General features: G+C 46.8%; 1 protein-coding gene across 2 annotated transcripts in view; it reads right to left on the bottom strand.

Annotated features, from left to right (window-relative positions):
* Positions 1-3,835: 3,835 nt before the first annotated feature.
* The window catches only part of fgd1 (FYVE, RhoGEF and PH domain containing 1), a 20,807-nt gene continuing 3,047 nt past the window's right edge, over positions 3,836-21,595 (bottom strand). The window contains exons 1-18 of one of the 2 annotated variants that reach the window (XM_044133994.1): positions 19,032-19,471; positions 15,104-15,361; positions 14,680-14,878; positions 13,906-14,605; positions 13,306-13,395; positions 13,067-13,215; positions 11,066-11,222; positions 10,856-10,994; positions 10,703-10,761; positions 9,415-9,561; positions 9,249-9,341; positions 9,081-9,163; positions 8,940-8,970; positions 8,228-8,329; positions 8,023-8,151; positions 7,789-7,947; positions 7,563-7,709; positions 3,836-5,786 (exon numbers count right to left, since the gene is read on the bottom strand). In XM_044133994.1, coding sequence (XP_043989929.1) covers positions 5,520-5,786; positions 7,563-7,709; positions 7,789-7,947; positions 8,023-8,151; positions 8,228-8,329; positions 8,940-8,970; positions 9,081-9,163; positions 9,249-9,341; positions 9,415-9,561; positions 10,703-10,761; positions 10,856-10,994; positions 11,066-11,222; positions 13,067-13,215; positions 13,306-13,395; positions 13,906-14,605; positions 14,680-14,878; positions 15,104-15,361; positions 19,032-19,089 — 2,967 coding nt within the window. In that variant the 5' untranslated portion in view covers positions 19,090-19,471 and the 3' untranslated portion in view covers positions 3,836-5,519. Of the gene's footprint in view, positions 5,787-7,562; positions 7,710-7,788; positions 7,948-8,022; positions 8,152-8,227; positions 8,330-8,939; positions 8,971-9,080; positions 9,164-9,248; positions 9,342-9,414; positions 9,562-10,702; positions 10,762-10,855; positions 10,995-11,065; positions 11,223-13,066; positions 13,216-13,305; positions 13,396-13,905; positions 14,606-14,679; positions 14,879-15,103; positions 15,362-19,031; positions 19,472-21,595 lie in introns of those variants that run through there. The other variant, XM_044133909.1, reaches the window with a different exon arrangement.

Here is a 21,595-nt window from a genome sequence, read left to right as displayed (position 1 = left end):
GACAATTACAAGACATTTAAAATTTAGCAAGACAACATAAGCTTGATATAAAGACAGCAAATACAGCTGCTGTTGTTGTCATGGTAACAGGGATCCAGACAGGTGTGATTGCCATGGTAACATGGACTTGCAAACCCCCCTGGTCGTTACCACGGCAACTTGTCAGGAAATGAACAGAACAGATGGGTGGGGGGATTATTGACTGAAAATAAAGTTAACTGAGCTTTGACTGAAACAGACTGGAAATACCTTGATGGAACCAGTTAGAACTGGTTTTAACTGGTTTTACCCTCACCATGACTGTTATTCACATACATAACCAGTTAAAACTGGCTGTAACCAGTTAGTCAAATATAACTAACTGTGAGAAACTATCCTTTACCAGTTCTAACAGGTTAATCAAGGCCTAGCTAGAGATACTTAACTAGTTGTTCAAATTTGTCAGGATTTGGAATTAAACATTGATTAGACTAGACCAGTGCTTCTCAATTCCGGTCCTCAGCCCCCCCACCCCCCTCCCCCCGCCCTGCATGTTTTCGGTGCTTCTCTGCTGCTCCACACCTGGAATTGAATCTATAGTGATTAACAGGCTTCTGCAGCACTTGATGTCTGCAGAACAGGCAATAGGGGAACATCTAAAACATGCGGGGTGCTGAGGACTGGAATTGAGAAGCACTGGACTAGACCAATGTGTCAATAACAATCTGGGCCAGTCAAACCGGTGAGCAGAAATCAACAAAACCTATAGCAATCAAAACCAAAGAATGAGTGAAAACCTATAAGAACCAGTTACAACCAGCATGAACTGGTCAAAACTGGTAAGAACCAGCTAGAATTTTTACTGCAAAATGACTAAAACTGGCAGGAACTGGTGAAAACCTGCAAGACCCAGTTGGAACCAGTTAAAGTTGTAACACCAGTCAGAACCAGCTACAACCGGTTTGAATTGGTCATTACCCACACAAACTAGTTAGAAACAGTAATAAAAGAGCCAGTTAGAAGCCATTAAAAATGGCAAGAAATAGTGAAAATCTTTGAGAACCAGTAAGAACCAGTTACAACTGGTTGAAATTGGTCCAAACCTGTAAGAACTAGTTGAGAATAGGCAAAGATAATCCTGTAAGAACCAGCTACAAGCAGTTAAAACTGGAGACGAGTGAAAATTTATGAGAACTACTTAAAAATGCCAGCACCAGTCAAAACCTTTTAGAACCGGTTCAAATTGGTCAAAACCAGTGAGAACCAGTGGACATCAGTCAATCTAATTACACCGATTTAGAAGCAATAAGATTTATCCCAAACCAGTGGGATCCATTGAGAACCAGTTAGAACTCTGCTAACAGGAAGTCTTCAGAAACGGAACAAAGCAGATCAATTGAAACAAATATGCTAACAGGCACAGAAAGACCTGGTGGCCATTTCCTTCCATCCTCACTGCTCCACATGCTAAACACACGCTAACAAATGGTGACTGCCAAACAACCAATCAGAAAGCCAGAAATCCAGAACCTAAAGCAAGAACCTGTCCTGTTCTGATGTGTTAGCATAGCTTAGCACAGTCACTGGAAGCAGAAGAAAACTGCTAACATCAAAGACCAGGAACGTTCAGTCAGCAGGTAGCGCAGTGACAACCATAACCACAAGAACATGGGGAACCTTCTTTGGGGATTCTTCTTGTTCATCATAGCAGCGGCCATGTTTATCTCTACAGACTGAAGCCTCAAACAGCATGTCAGGGGTTCTATTGGCCTCTGAAGAGACTGAGGACATAAAAATCTACTCAACTTTGATGGTTCCAGGAACCGGCCTTTAGAAACCAGAGAAGAGGAGGTACAGGTGTGGCTGTGCAAACAGGAAGGATTCAGGCTTCAGACATTTGGGATATGGAAGATGAGGCAAATCATGAACCTGGATGTTTCAAAAGTGTTTTTTTTTCTGTTGCTTCCACTTTCAGAATGTAAACTGGAGCCCAAGGTGCTCCAGGTGCTCCAGGTCCCTCAGGTGATCCACCTGATCTAACAAGTTCCCTCAGCTTCCACTGCAGCATCCAGCATTACTAACACGTCAGATCTCTCTTTCAGTCTTACCAGTCTGAACTTTCTGTTACTCCGATTGGAGGACCTTTAACCTTTACATAGTCACATGAGCATTAGGTCAAAGTAATAAATTATATTTACAAACGTTTCTCCATTAAGCAGTATGAACACAGCCAGACTTACAGACACAGAGAACCCAAAGCAAGAATCCACTGGGAACCCAATGGGAACCAACTGGGAACCCACTGGGAACCTAGAGAGCATCTGTGGTTCAAAGCTTGAGAACAACAAGAATATTTAGAAGATTTTACATTTCAAAACACTTTCTGGAAAACAAGTGAAAAAGAGACAAAAAGAGAGAGAGATGGAACCAGAACCAGTCCAAACAGAGTCGGATCCATCTAAACGCTGGAGTAATCTTCAACAAGTCAGAGACTCTGTTGAGTCTGTGGAGAACTTCCAGAGATAAGACATTCCAAACCCACCACCATCATCATCATCATCATCATCATCACCATCATCACCACCATCTTCACCATCATCATCATCATCACCATCATCATCATCATCATCACCATCATCATCATCATCACCATCATCATCATCACCATCATCATCATCATCACCATCATCATCACCATCTTCACCATCATCACCATCATCATCATCATCACCATCATCATCATCATCATCATCACCATCACCATCATCATCATCATCATCACCATCACCATCATCATCATCATCACCATCATCATCATCATCACCATCATCATCACCATCTTCACCATCATCACCATCATCATCATCATCACCATCATCATCATATTCACCATCATCACCATCATCATCACCATCATCATCATCATCATCATCATCATCATCACCATCATCATCATCATCACCATCATCACCACCATCTTCACCATCATCACCATCATCATCATCATCACCATCATCATCATCATCATCACCATCATCATCATCATCACCATCATCATCACCATCATCATCATCATCACCATCATCATCATCATCATCATCATCATCATCATCACCATCATCATCATCATCACCATCATCATCATCATCACCATCATCATCACCAACATCATCATCATCATCACCATCATCATCACCATCTTCACCATCATCACCATCATCATCATCATCACCATCACCATCACCATCATCATCACCATCATCATCATCATCATCATCATCATCACCATCATCATCATCATCACCATCATCATCATCATCACCATCACCATCATCATCATCATCATCACCATCATCATCATCATCACCATCATCATCACCATCATCATCATCATCACCATCATCACCATCATCATCACCACCATCTTCACCATCATCACCATCATCATCATCATCACCATCATCATCATCATCACCATCATCACCATCATCATCACCACCATCTTCACCATCATCACCATCATCATCATCATCACCATCATCATCACCATCATCATCATCATCACCATCATCATCATCATCACCATCATCACCATCATCATCACCATCATCATCATCATCATCACCATCATCATCACCATCATCATCACCATCATCATCATCATCACCATCATCATCATCATCACCATCATCATCACCATCATCATCATCATCATCATCATCATCATCATCACCATCATCATCACCATCATCATCATCATCACCATCATCATCACCATCATCATCATCATCACCATCATCATCATCATCACCATCATCACCATCATCATCACCATCTTCACCATCATCACCATCATCACCATCATCATCATCATCACCATCATCATCATCATCACCATCACCATCATCATCACCATCATCATCATCATCATCATCATCATCCTCGTTATCATTTTTCCTCCATCAGTTTCTTCTTCTGTCAGGAAATGTCCAAATACTGAAACCTGCCAGTGGATACTAATCTCTGCTCTGATTGGTCAGTACTCCTGCCAATCAGCTGCTCCAACAGACTGGAGATGACATCATGTCTTACATCATCACTCTGATCATTAAAAAGCGAAATGAAACAAAATTTTTATAAAATCACATCAAAAGTTGAAATTTCCATCATTTGTAAATATTTTCTCCAACTCATAAAACTCCGTTTTTAAATTAGCTTTCATCTCCAACATTAAATATTAAACAGTTCCACGTTTTATTTGTCATTTTTTGGAATCGTTTCAGACGGAAGAAAAAAAAAAGTAAATCAGAGATTTGCTGTAAACAAATAGAAATATATTCACACAGAGAACGGAAACCCTGCTGTACCCAACCTCACCAGCAGGGGGAGAGGATGCTTGTTAATGTAGATCACCTCCACGGTTCCGGTTCTGCAGAACCACCTGCCGGTCCAGCGGGACGGATTGGTTTTATCCTGTAAGCTGGAGGGATCTGTGGTTCTGGTAGGGTTCTGGTTCCCTGCTGTTTGTGAAGAACCTGGGCGGGATGTTGGACCAGACCTGCAGATCTTCGGATCCTCCGGAATGTGAGATAGAACCTGCTGAGCAGAACTCTGGGCCCGGTTTGTGCTGTTTGGGTTGGTACTGCAGGAAGTTCTGTGAAAGTGTGAAAACTTTCTGGGATGAGACTGGACCAGACCGGACCGGTCTCACTGGCATGACCTTCTGTGACCCAGTTCTCCCAGGATCCGATCCAGTCTGGATCCGGACCTTCAGCAGAAAGTCATACAGAACAGGGAGGAAGAGGAGCAGCTTCCTCTGGAGAGGAAGATCCGGGTCGGATCCGGACACTCCGGAGCGGACTGTTCTGTGTGCTTCATGGTTCCGGTTCTCCAGGTCGGGTCCGGAGAACCGCAGAACGTCACTGGCTCATCTGGGAATGATTCTGATCCTGATGTGTTGCTTTTCTGTACTATGCTGCCCAGAACCAGAAGCAGAACAAGATGTGGTCCGGATCAGAACCAGAACCGGTCCAGATCAGTTCTGGTTCCTGCGGTTCTAGTGATTTTGATCTAATCTTAATTTGTAGCATCAGATTCATGTTTCTGGATTGGCTGCTGGTTGGTTTGTGCTCAGGTTGTTCTGAAAGGTTCTAGATTTGTTCTGGTTCTGACCTTCACCTTTTGGTTCTGTAAAAATAATGTGTTTATTAGTTCCAGATTATTTCTGATTTATTTTGGATGAAATATGAATTATCTAGAGATTTCTCCTGTTTTGTTTCTGGGTTTGTAGTAGGTTAGTTTTGGGTAAATTCTAGAATATTTCTGTTTGTTCTGGTTGACCTGGTCTGTTTGGGAACTTAATGCTGGATTAACTCTGGTTTGGTTCTGGATTAACTCTGGTTTGGTTCTGGATTAACTCTGGTTTGGTTCTGGATTAACTCTGGTTTGGTTCTGGATTAACTCTGGTTTGGTTCTGGCTGTGTTTTTTCTTCGATCCGACCAGGACAGGTTTTCCAGATTCAGCCTCATCTTCGTCTTCATCAGGTGTTCTCTCCTTCATCAAGCTCCTCCCCTTCCTCCTCCACGCTCTCCACGATTGGCAGATGGATGAGAGGCTCCTCCCCCCTGCCGGCCCTGGACAGGACGTCCATCCACCTGCGCTGTAGCTCCTCCCCCTCTGCGCTGAAGTAGAGAGTCAGGTGACTCTGGGAGATCTTGAATGCGTGGCGTCGCTCCAGGCGGTCACTTGACTCAGGCGGCGAAACCTCGAAGCCAATCAGAGGGATGCTGCGCTGCGCCTTCACATCCTGCGGAGAACAACCATACGCCTCATTATGCTGACTCTTTCCCAGGTGCATTGTGGGTATTTACTATTCACTTAGAAACGGCGTATGTCTCTGTTTCCTGATTGGCTCAAGTCCACCTGGCTGCAGCAACAGGAAGTGGCGGGACGGACCGCTGTCAGTCTCGGACCTTACATGGAAATGGGACCTCCTTAGTAGAATCTTTTTGGGCCTGATACTGCCTCTAGTGGCGTGGGGGTGGTAGCACAACTAATATAATTACATTAATAAATCAGAAAACCACAAAGTCTTTATTATTTGCTATTAATACCGGCATTACTGGAACCATTAAAGATAAATTATAAAATATTTTTTAATTTTCTTAATGATGTGGAGCTAATTAAATGACATAAAGAAGACCTTTATACATTATGAATAATATGTATATATCTCCATCTGTTATAGGAGGAATAAAAGAAATAAGCAGACATGAAAAGCAACATGATGAACTATAATAAAAACCATTTACAATGTATACATAAGAAACATAATTGGGCTAAAGTCAACAACGAGGATGTGCTGTGGTGGCACAGGGGTTCAGCACAACCCACATAAGGAGGCCTCAGTCCTCGACGCGGCCGTCGCAGGTTTGATTCCCGGTCTGGGAACCTTTGCTGCACGTCTTCCCCTTTCTCCCATTACTCACTTTCCTGTCAATTAACTATCAAATAAAGGCCACTAGAGCCAATAAAACCTTTAAGAAAAAAAAGTCAATAACGAACAAATTAATTAGGTTCACAGAAGATTAACAACCCAGGTCGATACAACCAGGATCGCTAAACTTTTATGGTCCCATATGTTATTCTGACAGATTTTTTTGTTGGTAGATTCTTATATAGAAGAAAAAATAAGATGGAACTATTTACTCTATTGAAGTGGAAATTTCCCTTTGACTCTAAAACTACAAAATAAAACACATTCATAGATTCACAATATCAACAATTTGTGCATCAAGTAAAATACTTTACATGCTACATGTAAATGTTATTTAGTTTTGTTAAGAATAATTATTGCACTTTTAATAAATGACTTGTGATCGATGTCCTCAGGTACCAGAGGGAAACGGTATCGCCTCCATGAGCTCAGAGGATCAAACTGATGAAAAACAAGATGGATGCTCTCTGCTCAAATGTCCCTTCAGTCTCCCATGTTCTTACAGCAAACAGTTGAGACAGAGTCGTTTTACCTGCCATTCAAAGTATTAAAAGTTTGTCTGCTGTTCTGCAGCTCCTGTGACCAAACCAGTCAAGGAGATGAAAAGTTAAAACATTCAACATTGTCTTGTACAAAACCTCTAGTTGGGTGACCCCAAGACCCCAGTGATCCTCTGAAAACATTTCATACAAACACAGTCAGTGTTTTCAGTAAAGTTGAGCTGACTGTCCAGGAATAACCTGAGATATTTAAAATTTGTCAACCTGTTGATGAGTTTCAACAGGTTGACCTTCGACAGAAACTAGAACCACTTTGAGGTCTTGTTTATGTCATTTAATTAATTCTACATCCTTAAGAAAATGAAAAATTTATAAATAATAAAGACTTTGTGGTTTTCTGATTTATTAATGTAATTATATTACATGGTCCCATTTTAATGGTCCCATTTCCATGTAAGGGTCCGTCCCGCCCCTTCCTGTTTGCTGCAGGGAGGTTCTTCTCGACTGGTTGGATTAAAGTAGTCCAGGTCTGTGCTGACTGTAGTACCCGCAGCCTCCTGTAGGGGCCCAGGTGGTGGCGTCTCACCTGCGGAGCGCCGTAGATGTAGAGCACCAGCGGCTCGTTCTCCGGAATCACGAACCACGCCTTCTGCCAGCCACGCCCCGCGCCCTTCTCCATGTGGTGAAGAAAACTACAAATCACACTGTTCTCTGCGGCCAGCGAGGCCTGTTTCTATGGTAACAGAGGGGAGAGGTCAGTCAGGCGGAGCATGCGTTGGACTGTGGTGATGTCACAGTGATGTCACGCGTACCTCCAGGATGGAGCGCCTCCTCTGGCTGCTGCTGCTTATCGCCCCCGGTGACGGCGACGCCCCCACCAGCGTCACGTAGCAATCCACGCAGACTCGGTTGGTCCGGTTGTTGTCGTACGACAAGCGAGCGCGAAACTCCGAGCATTTGCCACAAACCACCTGGAAGACGGAGGACAGACGGTGAGAGAAGGAGGCGGAGACAGAGCCGGGCGGCGGCGGCGGCCGGGGACGTACGTGTCCGCAGGCTTTGCAGTGGTGGCGTCTCTTGGTGATGGAGTTGAACGGCTCCTGGCACTTCATGCACAGAGTCACTTCCTTCTCCCGGATCGGAGTCGGCGCTCGTTTTCCCAACTCCACGCAACTCTGAGGTAACGCAAAACGAGTCGTTAGCGTTTCTACGCCCCGCAGTACCACAGCGGAGCACCAGGGGCGCTGTTACCGGGGAGTGGGGCGGCGTGGACTCGTCGTCTCGCAGAGAACAGGTGAGGTGTCTGAAGCTCTCCATGGTCTGCTCATGGCGCTGGATGGTGGCCTGGATGGCCTACATGAAACATGCAAGACTATTTCAATAAGGTTCTAAAAGTTTACTTAAAAATGTAAAAGTTTTTAAGTAAGGGTTATTGTTGTAACCCTATATAGGTTTGATTTTTAAAAGTTCAATTAAAAATGCTTATTTTAATAGCAACATAAAAAGGTTATTCTTGTAACATTGCAAAAGTTTATTTTAAGAATACAAAAGTTACCTGCAGCTTCCTGTAGGTGGTGGTTGTTTTCACAGAGTTGTAAAAGTTAAATTAAATATGCAAAAATATTCATTTTTATAGTGTTGTAAAAAGTTATTTTGTTAAAGTTTTTCTGATTTACTTTGTTAACGTTGTAAATGTTCTGGCCAAAATGTGGATGTTACACAACTCTGTTCATGTTCGATTTTCTTCCAGCTTTAATTTTCTGACGTTCTCAGTGACTGACGGACCGTTTGGGACATTTTGGGGATTTGTTTTTCTCTGTTTTCACCTTTTACTACCAGAAAGACAAAATCCAGAAACTTGTTTTGTTCCTGAAAGCTTTAGGTTTCAGAACCGGCTGATGTTTGTGACTGGATCGGCCACCACCAGAAGAACCTTTAGTGTTCAGGAAGAGCGGGAACACACCTGGATCCAGTCCTTCTTCTCTTCCTCCGTTCTGCAGAAACACAAACACACAGCGACCCTCAGAGGAACCGCTGCGGTTCTGAACCGCTCGCTGCGGTTCTGAAGCGGTTCTACCTCCCAGGTCTGGGCAGGTCCACCTACCTGGCCTGCAGCTCCAGAGATCTCTGTTTTCCAGACACCAGGAAGGTTCTGCTGGGAACAGTGACGCTGCTGGTCTCCTTAAGCTGTGGACACACACACTCTGTTAGTTCAACCAGAACCAGAACCAGGGAGGTTCAAAGTGTGGTTTGTGGGCCATTAGTGTCTCACCTCCATGCCGTCCACGTCGATGCGAGCGCGGACGCTGTACTTCTGACCAATCAGGCGCAGCTTGGGGACGCAGTACAGCAGCCGGTCGTTGAACTGAAGAGAAACAAGGGAGCTGTTAGAACCTCGGCACCGGACCGGCTAGGGGTCCAACAGAACCAGCCCATACCAGGATCAAGTATCGGTCCTGTGTGGTTCCGTTCTTATTGGACAGCTTGAGGATGTGTCCCTCCTTGATGAGTTCATTGGTCGGGTTGACGATGTCTTCCTCTCCACCCAGAAGCTCATAAACCTTCAGCAGTTTCCTCATTCGCTCCTGAAAAACAGACAAGAACCGGAGAACCACTGGGTCCATCTGGGCTCACCAGAACGCTACAGAACCCACTGAACATTAAACACCAGAACCCTGAATAAACAGTTTGAAAGGACCAGAAGCCGCAGAAAGAACTGTTTGCTGTCTAACTGCAGGAGGACGATGTTTCCCATCAGCCTCGGCGGCTGTGAGTTCCCAGCTTTTCTCGCCGCCTCTGTTTCACCTCAGCGCTAAACGCAGCCTGAACGTCATGGCTCCACCTGCAGCCGGAACCAAATGTCCTCCAGGCTTCACTGCCCGAGCTTCTGGGAGATCCAGAAATTATTTCATCAGCGTTAAAATTCATCCTGGACAAACAAATTTGTCTGCATAAAGTTTTTATTATTTCCTGAAGAAACCAGAATCCTTCAGATCCCTAAGATCACGGCTCTGAGTCAAACCAACCTTTGGGCAATCCGTTCCCCTCACCTATAGAGGAGAAAGACCACGAGCCATTTCTCCTGCTAGCGCTAAGCTAGCACATTAGCTGTGGGTTTATTTACCCAGAATGCCCTGCACTGTAGTCCACTTCCTGCTTTTGGAGCGGTCTCCAGTCTGCTTGGCGTTCACATGCATTCAGACCAAACCGGAGTTCAGACCAGAGGTCAGAGGTCACTTAGCATTCACACCTTGGAATTCAACCGAACCGGACGTCTAGACAAACTGATTGGATTGGTGGGAACAGACCTTTAACCACTCCTGGTTCTGTCCTAGTTCTCCATGAGACATGAAGACATTTCAGGAAAAACTTCATCTGCTTGTTGCCCCTCAGAGGCCAACGTGGTGATGGACTCGGCTCCCAACATGCAGGGTTTGAAGGCTGGGTTGAGGAAGTCCCCAAGGTTCTCCTTCCTCCACAACAGTTCAGAACCAGTCCAGGTCTGCAGTCCCCCCACACCAAGCAGGCTGGGATGGTTCTCCAGTCCAAAGTCTTTTCATCCCTGAGTCTAACTTCAGGAGCCGCAGAAGGCCGAGTCCCTATGATCACCTAATACCCGCCGACTGGTTCAGGATCTGAACATGTCCTGTTCTGATTCCAGGCTCCGGGTTCATTCTCAGTTCTCAATCTGACAGGAAGTTCTAGTTCTGTCCCATCCGGTCTTACCATCTTGCTAATGGCGGCATTGGAGTGTTCTGCGGCCGTGGCGATCAGCTCCAGAGACTCTGCAGAGACACACAGACAAACACATGAGACGTTCCAGGACATCCGGTGTGTTCGGCTTCCTGCTGTGGTTCCGTTGAGTGTTTGGTGTCGTACTCTGGGCGTCCTGGTGGTCCGGGGCGTCCTCCGGGAGGCGGTTCAGGTAATCCTTGAGCAGCAGTTCGTAGCGGGGTATCCTCTGCACCGGCTCCAGCATGTGGTGCTGCAGCGTCAGGTTCCCGCAGCGCTCCTCCCTCTGCCAGACACAACAACTGGCATGAGGCAGGACCGGCCCAGGTCCTGGTCCCACCTGGTCCTGGAACCTACCTGGATCTCCTGGATGATGGCCTTGAATGGAGCAGACCTCTCCATCCAGATGTTCACCAGCTCCATGGCTCGATCAAAATTCTTCACATACTCTCCGTACATCTTAAGGAAGGGAGCCAGCTTCTGCAGGATGTCACCGATCCGCGAGTTGGAGTCCCTGCAGGCGGAACCAGAACCAGTGCGGAACCTCAGTGCTCATCCATTCACCTTTATGCAGATGATACAATTCGTCCCATCCAGCAACTTTTCAGTAACATCCTGAAATCTTTGAAATTTCTATTGACTTCCAAAAACCAAATGTAGAAAAAGTCATTCATAATCACTGTCTGTATTTCCATTACTACTGTGAGCAAATTACAGTGTTCCTATTAAACTAAAACAGCACAGCGGCATCATGTGCCCTCGCAGCTCATCGCCGCTCCGGCCTATAGGCCACTGCGGGGGTCCAGGCACCACCGCCGACTCGCCACCGCAGAAGCTCTCGTGCAGTTTCCCCCCCGTCCACCAGGTGATACACATGAATGCGTTCGGCAGGGTGTTCGGTGCATGTGTAAATAATTGAACCTTGATTTTTCATGGCGTATAGTCAAAGTTTGACACTAAGCCACGCCCATATGCTTTGATGTATGAGAAGTCCTTGGATAAGTGATATCATCATTTGACCACAGAGTATTTTAGGTCAACCCGATGATGATCGATCACTGAAAGTTTGGTTCCTCTGAGAGTTTTAGTGTAGGAGTTATAACTGTTTTGTGTTTCATGGCGAGTAGGTGAACTTTGACCCCTGCTAACCCCCCTGCAGCATGCTGAAAAACTCACCGTTTTGATAACTTTGAATCGCCCATGCCTTCTGATCAGACTCACCAAGTTTGAAGCTGATCAATCAAAATCCCTAGGAGGAGTTTGATCAAATACCAATGCTGTAAACGGCTAAAATGGGGTCAAAATGGGACCTTCAATCCAAAATGGCCGACTTCCTATGATACTTGGACTATGACATTAATTGTAAATTCTGAGCATCTTGGTGAGCTCTACAACTGTACCAAATTTCATGTCTCTACGATGAAGTAAGGGAATAGCAAAGGGTCTTTTGAAAATTGCTAGGTGGCGCCGTTGAGCCATTTTTTTTGTTTTTTCTTTTTTTTTTTTGCAATTTTTGCGTCGACTCTAAAATACAAAGTTTTTAAACAGGCTTGATGTGTCCGCCAAGTTTGGTGAATTTTTGAATATGATAAAGCCCCCAGAAGGGCCCCCAAAGAGAAACGGTATGAAAGCAATAGGCCTTTGTGGCGCTTTGCTGCTCGGGTCTAATTAAAATCACTCATAAATAAGTTTGTTTATGTGATAAATCAATAAAAATCCTGGCAGTAATTGATGTAAACATTAGATTTATTCATAACTCAGAGTCAGCGCTCATCATCTGTCAGCCAATCAGAGGAGACGCTGGTGTCTGATTCAAGCCCCGCCTACTCGGCTACATCTGTGGAGTTTAGGGGAAACTGTAGTCAGCCATTTCCCAGAACACTTATGGATTCAAACCTTTTAATCAACGAAGATGCAGAAAGACGCTGGAGGAGCCAGAGAAAACAACCCATCATCCTCTGACCACTTCCTGTCGTCTTCTTCAGCGTTTCTGCCAGTAGCAACACCGGGCTGCTGATCGCGTGACTCATGATGTCAATAAAATGTTTCCATGTAGATTTGTGAAATGCATCAATATCTGTTGGAAAACACACCTCAACCCAGCTCAACAATATTTGATAAAAATAATTTGATTTTTTTGGATCAAAATTGCCATATTTCCATTTATTTTTACAATTTCAATTTGTGCAATTTTATGCAAAATGGAAATGCAGCCAGTGAAGCTAACGTTGTTTTTCACTATAAAGTTCAATCTTTGCTCCCCGCCCTTTCGCTAAAGTAACTGATTATTTGTTTTGAATGACTGACCTGGTTAAATGAAGGTTAAATGAAGGTTAAATGAAGGTCAAACACGCTCACCACTCCTCCATGCGTTTCTGCAGCGCCGGCAGCAGGAACTGCTGGTGGAAGCAGTAGATGGAGCAAATGTTGGAGAAGATTCCCTGAACCACGTCGCAGGGGAACGAGGAGCGGCAGCGCGCCTCCTCCAGCAGGCGGGCGCAGAACACCTGCAGGACAGGCAGCCAATCAAAGCCTTTGGGCGGGGCCTCCTCGCTAGGGGTGGAGCCTTCTGGCCTGCTGTTGGCCGCAGTACTCACCTGGTCCAGTAGGTGGAGCTTGGACACGTAGGCGGTCTCGGTGAGGAGAAGCTCATTGGCGATGTTGAAAACCCGCTGATGGACGGATAGCTGGACACAAACAGAACCAGTGAGACCGTTTGTGGTTCTGATCCGTCTCAGGAGTTACAGAACCAGGACCGGTCACACAGAACCAGGGGATTCTGATCAGGTTGTGGATTTATCAGTCTCATAATCTGTAGAAAATCCTCTGCCTTCTAATTCTAACTAGAAACAACCAATCAGAGCCGGGAGGCGGGTCTAAGTGTTGTCAATCACCCTTTCATCCCCCCCCTTGCTCTGCTACACTTTCTAGCATCACCTGCTATGAATCCTAGCTAGTATCATAGCCACCAATGACGACTGATGAACGCTTTCCTGTTGTTTCTCTGCCATTAGAACATCTGGCAGCCAGTACATGAGGGTGATTGACAGCATTAAGACCTGCATCTGGATGTGATTGGTTGTTGTGCAGCACAGGGAGGCGGAGTTACAGACTGCATCTTTAAACCTGAGCGTGTTTTTCACAGTGGCTGCAGCGTCTGACCGACCTGCTCTCTGATTGGTTGGTTTGTGTCTCACCTCCACAGATTCCTGCCGGTCCGGTTTGGGCGGGGCCAAAACCAGAGTTAGCTCCGCCTCTTCCTCCAGGTCGCTGTCCCCTTCCTCAGAGAAATCCCTCCTCCTCGCCCCCCCCCGGGGCTCCTCCCCCTCCCCGGGGGTGGACGAGGAGCTGGAGAGGCGGGGCATCAGGGCGGGGCTGCAGGGATAGGCCACGCCCACATCGTCAACGCCAGCGAAGCAGAGCTCCTCGCTATGCGACGGCGAGCTGATGCTGTCAATGCCGCTGTCCCGATTGGCCAACTTCCCGTCCGTCTGCGAGGAGGGGAGGGACAGGCGCTCGGAGGGCAGCTCTGATTGGTCTGGAGGCTGTGGGGGCTGCTGCTCCTCCGTTTCCACGGTAACCACCTCATCCTCCAGCAGTTTCTCTGAGGCGCTGTAGCCCGACTCCATGGACAGACGTTTGTGACGGACGTCGTCCCGACAGGCAGCCGCAAGCTCTTCATCCTCCTCCTCATCGTCTTCATCTTCATCACATAGCTCAGCCCCTTGTGTGACGTCATCCTGCTCTGTGAGGTCACTGGGTGGCTCCGCCCCCCCGGCTTGGGGGGGGGCAGGCAAGACAGAGGATGGAGGTGATGAAGATCGGGGAGAGGGAGGGTCCAATGGGCGGGGGCACAGCGCCCCCCCGGTGATGTCCGGCACCACGATGATCTGCTCGCTGCAACATAAACAACCAATCAGCAACCAGGAGCAGTAATGACATCACTCCCCCTCCGACCAATCACAACACACCGCTCAAACTTCTCGATGAGCGACAGGACGCAGGTGGGGGAGGCGGTGCCGTCAGCCTGGCTGGGGGGGGTCCAGCCTCCCCGGGGGTCAGCAGGGAGGGGCCTGCAGGGGGGCGGCGGTGGGAGGGACTTCTCCGGGACTCGGGGGCGTGGCCTCACCGCTCCAGCTTGCTGCTGCAGGTGGGGGGGTTTCGGGGGGACTAGAGGAAAGGGGTGGAGCCACAGATTGGGTTTGTGTCAAATTCATAAAACTTCTACTGTCAAGTTGACCTTTGAAAGTTTTTGACACACACATTTAAACATCCAAACAGTTTAGATGTTTGGGCAGCTGGCCCAGGAGGAACCTGGAATCAAACCTGCAACCTCCCAAATCCCAGACAACTTATCTAGACAACAGCGACTGCACCGCTAAAGTTAAAGCTTACCTTGAGGTTTGGGCCCCGGCAGCGGTGGGCGGGTCCTGTTTGGCGCCGTTACCGTGGTTACTGGCAGCTCTGGTGGCCCCGTGTCATTCACAGACCCGCCGCTCTCCGCTGGCTCTGCCCCTTCCTCTGACCCCGGGTCCGAGTCGGGCTGCTGGGGAGCGTCAGCGTCCAGCGCCCCCTGGTGGCCACATGGAGAGCAGGACGGCTCCACAGAGAGGCTCTTAGCCAGCAGGGTGGGGCTGGTGGAGGAGGCGGGGCCTGCACAGCAGGACACATGTCAGGGAGCCCACACCCACTGTTTTCAAAATAAGAGCCAAATCAAGAAAAAAATATTTCTTTGCAAGAGCGGTGACAAAAATGTGTCATTAATTCACCAATTTTAACACAATTGATTCCCCATCTGGAACCTTCGTACTTGTTTGTTTCTGGTACAGCCGTAAATATGACGCTGCTGTTAGCTACATCGCTAACAGCAGCGATGGAAGCAGCGTCTCTGGTCCCACTGTCACTTCATATCGGCTCCTAACCGATGTGACTGAAAAAGACTTTTGTTCTGTTCAAGTTGTGCTAAAAGCAGTTAGCTTATCAACAAAGCTATGCTAGCCTAAAATAGCATCTGGCTGCCAAACATGTAGCAGCTAACAGCCACAGCCCAGACCTGTAAAGAAGCTCTACGAATGATCAGGACTTCCTGAAATGATGTCATGGTTGAAGAACAGATTCAAACAGTTTGAATTTAGGTTTAGGGCTAGTAGCATGTTAGCTTATGTTGTATTGAATTCAGAATGTCGCTTATTTAGCCGATAAAATGCAATGAACGGACTACAGAGCCTGAAATGAACTCCGTTGAACCTTTTTATCGGGTTCCTCCACTGACAGAGTCATGTCAGCAGCTGATTGCTTGAATCCTGCGGCAGATCTTCAGCTTTGTGTTTGGACCCTTTGGTTCTGCAGGTTCTGGTCCACATCAGAACCCTTTCCTCATCTTCATCACCTCTCAGCTACAACGCTACACCAGGACGCTCTCACTGTCCTGAAGGGGGCAGTAAAGAGCTTTATGGTTCAGATTGATGGCGGCCTCTGGTCCAAACGGGCCCAAAGTTCAGAAAGTTATCTCCATTATTTCCAGAACTGTTCTAGATTTCAGGAACAATCTGGAAAAGGATTAAAAGCAGCCAACAGAATCTTCTGGGAAAAAGTGATAAAACCGACTGAGACCAGTTTATACAGCGGTTCTATTGGTTTTAATGGTTCTACTGGTTCTAATGGTTGCCAGCAGCATACGAGGCTCTGGCCCGGTACCAGTCCAACCTGTTCAGCCAGTTACAGCAACAGCAGCTGAAAGAAATTCATGAGGTGAAAATGTGTCCAGTCATTGAGAGAGCAGCAACATCTCAGCAGCTTAAATACCAGCAGAGCAGCCAGACAGGAAGTGTGTGTGTGTGTGTGTGTGTGTGTGTGTGTGTGTGTGTGTGTGTGCGTGTGTGTGTGTGTGTGAACTTGTTAGGAGGTCATGGGAAAACCTGAGTGGGCTGATGTGGACCAGATGTTCTGCTGATGGAAAACTGCTGGCCAAACTACATTACCCACAATCCTCCAATACCACTTCCTGTTTGTCAGAATGAGGCTTGAGTTCTCCTCAGATTACTGGGAGGTTCTGATGGTTTTGATTCACTGAAGATGTTTTAGGTTGTTCTGAATCGTTTATTCAGCATGTTCTGGAGACTGAATCAAGATTCAGTCTGTTTGATTGACTTTGTTTTCTGACAGTCTAACTCGACTAGTTTACTGTCGTCACACTTTTACTTGGTTCTGGATCCAGTTCTATTAGTCATGCCACCATTTTCAACCCCCACCTGTCACCAAGGTAACACTGGGTGTTCTGGTCCAGATAACCGTCTTCAGACATCAGATGGTCCCAGAAGTTTCAGGACCTGCTGCTGACAGGAAAGACGTCCATCTTTGTTCGGTTTGTTGGTCAGAACGTTCCAGTGACCTTAGCAGGTTCTGTTTCTGACCGGCTCCCTGTTGGTGGATCTGCTCCATTCTCTGAACTTGTCCCGGCTGGTTCTGGACCTTAGAGCTGTCCTCAGACCACCAGCAGAAGAAAAGACTTGGTTTATTCGGACTGTGACTCCCCCACAGCACAGGACATAAACCAGATCTAGTTTTATCTTTTGGACCCAATAACTCATCTTGTTATTGTTCTTTTGTTTCATCTTATAAACAGCAGCCACACCAACAGTTCTCTTAGGCGGTTTCCCTCCTTCAGTCCGGTCGACCCGGTTCTACTGGAACCAGAACTCCATCATCTGCTGTGGTTCTGAGTCAAACCAACCTGTTCCCCTCCTGGCCTGTGGGGGCGCTGCACCAACAACCACTGAAGGAAACCACACAAAAACCTCTGAAGACACTGAGAGCAACTTCCTTCTTCACCAGATGGAAACAAGATGGAGGCGTCAGATTTTAGTGTTGGAGGATTTCTCTTTAGTCTTTGGCTGAAGACCAGGAGACATTTCTGCTGCTAGCGCTAGGCTAACATGTTAGCTTTGGTTGGATTTACCCAGAATGCCCTGCGCTGTAGTTCACTTCCTGTTTTAGGAGCGGTCTCTGGTCCGCTTGGCGTTCACATTCAAACTGAACCAGAGTTTACTTTAACCAAACACAGACCGAGGTTTGGAGGACCAGAGGTCAGAGGTCAATGAGCGTTCACACTATCCTGCAGGTTCCCTAAACAAACCGAGCTTAGAACAGTTAGCAGGCTGGCACTTCAGGGCTGTCCAGAACCTGTAGTGGTTTGGAACCAAATCAAGTTCTTTGTCAGGTTCTGGTCCAAAAAAGTACAGAGAGAACCGACCAATCAGAACCAGAGCTGACCAATCAGAACCAGAGCTGACCAATCAGGAACTAAACCTGCAAATCAGGAGCTGAGGCAACAGGAACCTCAATTTAATTCAATTACAGAAAACTGTCAGGAATTTCACATGTGAAACCCAAGAAAACATTTCACATCGATGTTCACATGTTAATGATGTGAGTCACATGAAGAAGTGCATCTCTCTCTCTCTCTCTCTCTCTCTCTCTCTGGACTTGGAATCCTGGGTGGTAAAAACTCATGTGGACTTCACATGTATCCTGTGATTTCTGTGAAAATATATCAAACTATAAAATAAATATGTGAGAACATGTGAAGCTCTGGGTCCAGGTGTGTTCACTGCCTCCTTCATGTTTGTGTGTAACATGTGCAGTTTGATAAATGATTTTCACATGTGGCGTTCCTGTCCATCCAGAACCTTTTCCCCTCTGATTCCCGGACCGCCCGGTTCTGTTCCTGCTGAATGGACTGGTTCTGCTCAGTAGAACCTGCAGAACCCCGCAGGTTCCTGCAGGTTCTATTTATGCACCACACCTGATTCTGGTTCCGGTAACACTGAAATGGATTTTCACATTTTCAGAACCATCAGCCCGTTATTGGACCGGACCCAGGCTCGGTTCTGCTGCAAGGCCCATTCAGGAGAGTGTCTCTCTCTGCTGGTTTTGATGCCCACGCACGCGCACACATCGCTGTCATACACGCGCGTGTTCACAGAAACACGATCGATGAGCCGCGGCCGCGCTCGGCTGGGTTCGGCTCGGTTCGGATCCAAACAGACAGCAGCTCATCGATCACCGGTCGGATCGATCCCACCCATCAGCAGCCGGGCCACGTGACTGCGGCGGGGCCGCTTTCAGGTCGGTGTCACATCTGGCGCGCGCGGCCGCCAGTAGCCCACTTCCACTGCGGGATGTCGGTCAGTGTGTGCGCGTGCGCGGCGGGGGGATTATTCCACACACAGACAGGAAAATAGGACGCGAGCACGCTGCAGCTGGGCGTGCACGCGCAGACTGCAGTGTGTGTGTGCGCGCGGTGCGGATGCGGCGGACTCACCTCTGCTCACGCTGCTTCGGTCCATGTACATCGCGCAGCAGAAAACGAATCCGGTCATTAAAGAGACGTCGGTGCGCGGGGAGAGCGGCTCCCCCGGTCCACAGCAGAACAAACACACACACACACACACACACAAACAAACACACACACACACACACACGGCCCGGTTCGGGCGGTCCGGACCCGCGGGCTGCCGTTCAGGACGGATCAGGCGGTGGATCCGCGCGGCTCGGTTCTGCCCGGTGCGGCTGCGGCGCGGAGGGAGGGGGCGGGGACGCTCTCCCTCTCTTTCTCTCTCCCTCTTTGGTTTCCATGACAACAAATTAAAAGGAAAGGTGACAGGTGATCACGTGGTGCCGAGCTGTCAACAGAACCATTTCTATCAAACATGAGCAACCAGAACCGCTGACGGTTCGGTTCCAGTTCCGGTTCCAGGTTTACACTCCAAGCCTCGGTTCTGCTGTGAGCAGCCCGTCATCTGCAGTAAACCGAGCCAGAACCTCTGACACAACCAGAAGGGGGCGCACTAGTCCCATCCCTTCATTTCATTTACAGCTGGTCCAACGTGAGAGCCTCCGCTGACCTTTGACCTCCATCAGTCTGACCCAGAACAGAACCAAAGCAGAGCCAGAACTGACCCAGACCAGAATGTTAAATATTTAGCTTTGAAACGGCGACATTTCTGACTGAATAACTTGGTGAAAATAGGACTTTGAAAAATGAAGCCCCATTTTATCTCTTCTGCCAGATTAAATAATCCAAATGATTGCTGCTAGTTTCTCTTAAAGGTGCCCAGTAACAGAACCCTCAGAACCATCAGAGTCCAAATGACCTCAAAGGTTCAATGTGGATCTGCTTTTAGTTTAATTGGATCATCGATCAGTTCCCAGCAGGTTTTCCTTCAGCTGCTGGGAGAAATCTTGGAGTAAAGAGCAGAAATGAAAGACATGAACAGGAGGAACCGTGAGAAACCCCGAACGATCAGATCCAGCTGAGGATGACCCGGTTCTGGTCCCAGACCGGAAGCCGGGTCTGGATTGTGGTGCTGGACGGGTCCCAGAGGAACAGCTGGAGCTGATCATTCTGATCCGGAGCGTGAAGATGGAGCTCCGAATGTCCTTCTGTAGGTTTGATGATGTCACCATGGAGACGCTGCTCCAATGTTCAGCTCAGACCATCATCCATCCAACAGGAGGAACTTCCTCTGATCCGCCAGCAGAACCAGAACCACGAAGACTGATGACGGCCGATGACTTAATACATTCAAAACAAAATATGACAGAAAAACTGAAACCTTCAAACCTCCATTGTTTCTCGTTTTCATGATTTGAAGCAAAGCAGATCCTCCAGACCTTCTCTCATCTTCATCAGTTTCATGCTGGTTCAAAGTTTCTGTCCTGATGGTTTTTCAGGGTAATTTAAAGGTGAAGAACCTCCAAACTTTGACTTTTTACTTCAAAAACCACTAAATAATGATTTTAGTTGGTTGAAAATTTTACATTAAAACATTTTGAAAGGACAGTGTGGATGTTCCTCCATCTTTTCCCCAATGTTAGTATTTAAATGTTTTCAATCAATCAATCAATCAAACTTTATTAGTATAGCACATTTCAGCAGCAAGGCATTTCAAAGTGCTTTACATCAAATCAAACACAAAAATACAATGCAACATAGAATCAACAATAAAAACACAACATAGTCAGATTCCATCAATAAATTTATAATTGATCACGTTTCAAATAAAACTCTACACAAGTGGGTTTTTAGTTGAGATTTAAAGGAAGTCAGTGTTTCAGCTGTTTTACAGTTTTCTGGAAGTTTGTTCCAGATTTTTGGTGCATAGATGCTGAATGCTGCTTCTCCTCGTTTGGTTCTGGTTCTGGGGATGCAGAGCAGACCAGAACCAGAACCTGAGAGTTCTGGAAGGTTGATACAACAGCAGCAGATCTTTAATGTATTGTGGTGCTAAACCATTCAGTGATTTATAAACTAACAACAGTATTTTAAAGTCTATTCTTTGAGCTACAGGGAGCCAGTGGAGGGACTTTAAAACTGGTGTTATGTGCTCTATCTTCCTGGTTTTAGTCAGAACTCGCAGCAGCATTCTGGATCAGCTGCAGCTGTTTGATTGATTTGTTGGACAGACCTGTGAAGACGCCGTTACAATAATCAATGCAACTGAAGATAAACACATGGATGAGTTTCTCTAGATCTGGCTGAGACATTAGTCCTTTAATCCTGGAAATGTTCTTCAGGTGATAGAAGGCCGTCTTTGTGACTGTCTTTATGTGGCTCTGAAGGTTCAGGTCAGAGTCCATCACTACTCCCAGGTTTCTGGCCTGATCACTGGTTTTTAGTTGTAATAACTGAAGCTGTGCACTGACTCTAGATCTATAACTCTAGATCCATGACTCTAGATCTATAACTCTAGATCCATGACTCTAGATCTATAACTCTAGATCGTTCCTCTTTAGGTCCAAAAATAATAACTTCAGTTTTGTTTTTGTTCAGCTGGAGGAAGTTTTGGCACATCCACACATTTATCTGTTCTAAGCATCTGTTCA

This window comes from Gambusia affinis, linkage group LG01, assembly GCF_019740435.1.
Source record: "Gambusia affinis linkage group LG01, SWU_Gaff_1.0, whole genome shotgun sequence".
In the NCBI taxonomy this organism is placed as follows: domain Eukaryota; kingdom Metazoa; phylum Chordata; class Actinopteri; order Cyprinodontiformes; family Poeciliidae; genus Gambusia; species Gambusia affinis.
The sequence above is the reverse complement of the archived record's forward strand: the minus strand, read 5'-3'. Positions and strand labels throughout refer to the sequence as shown.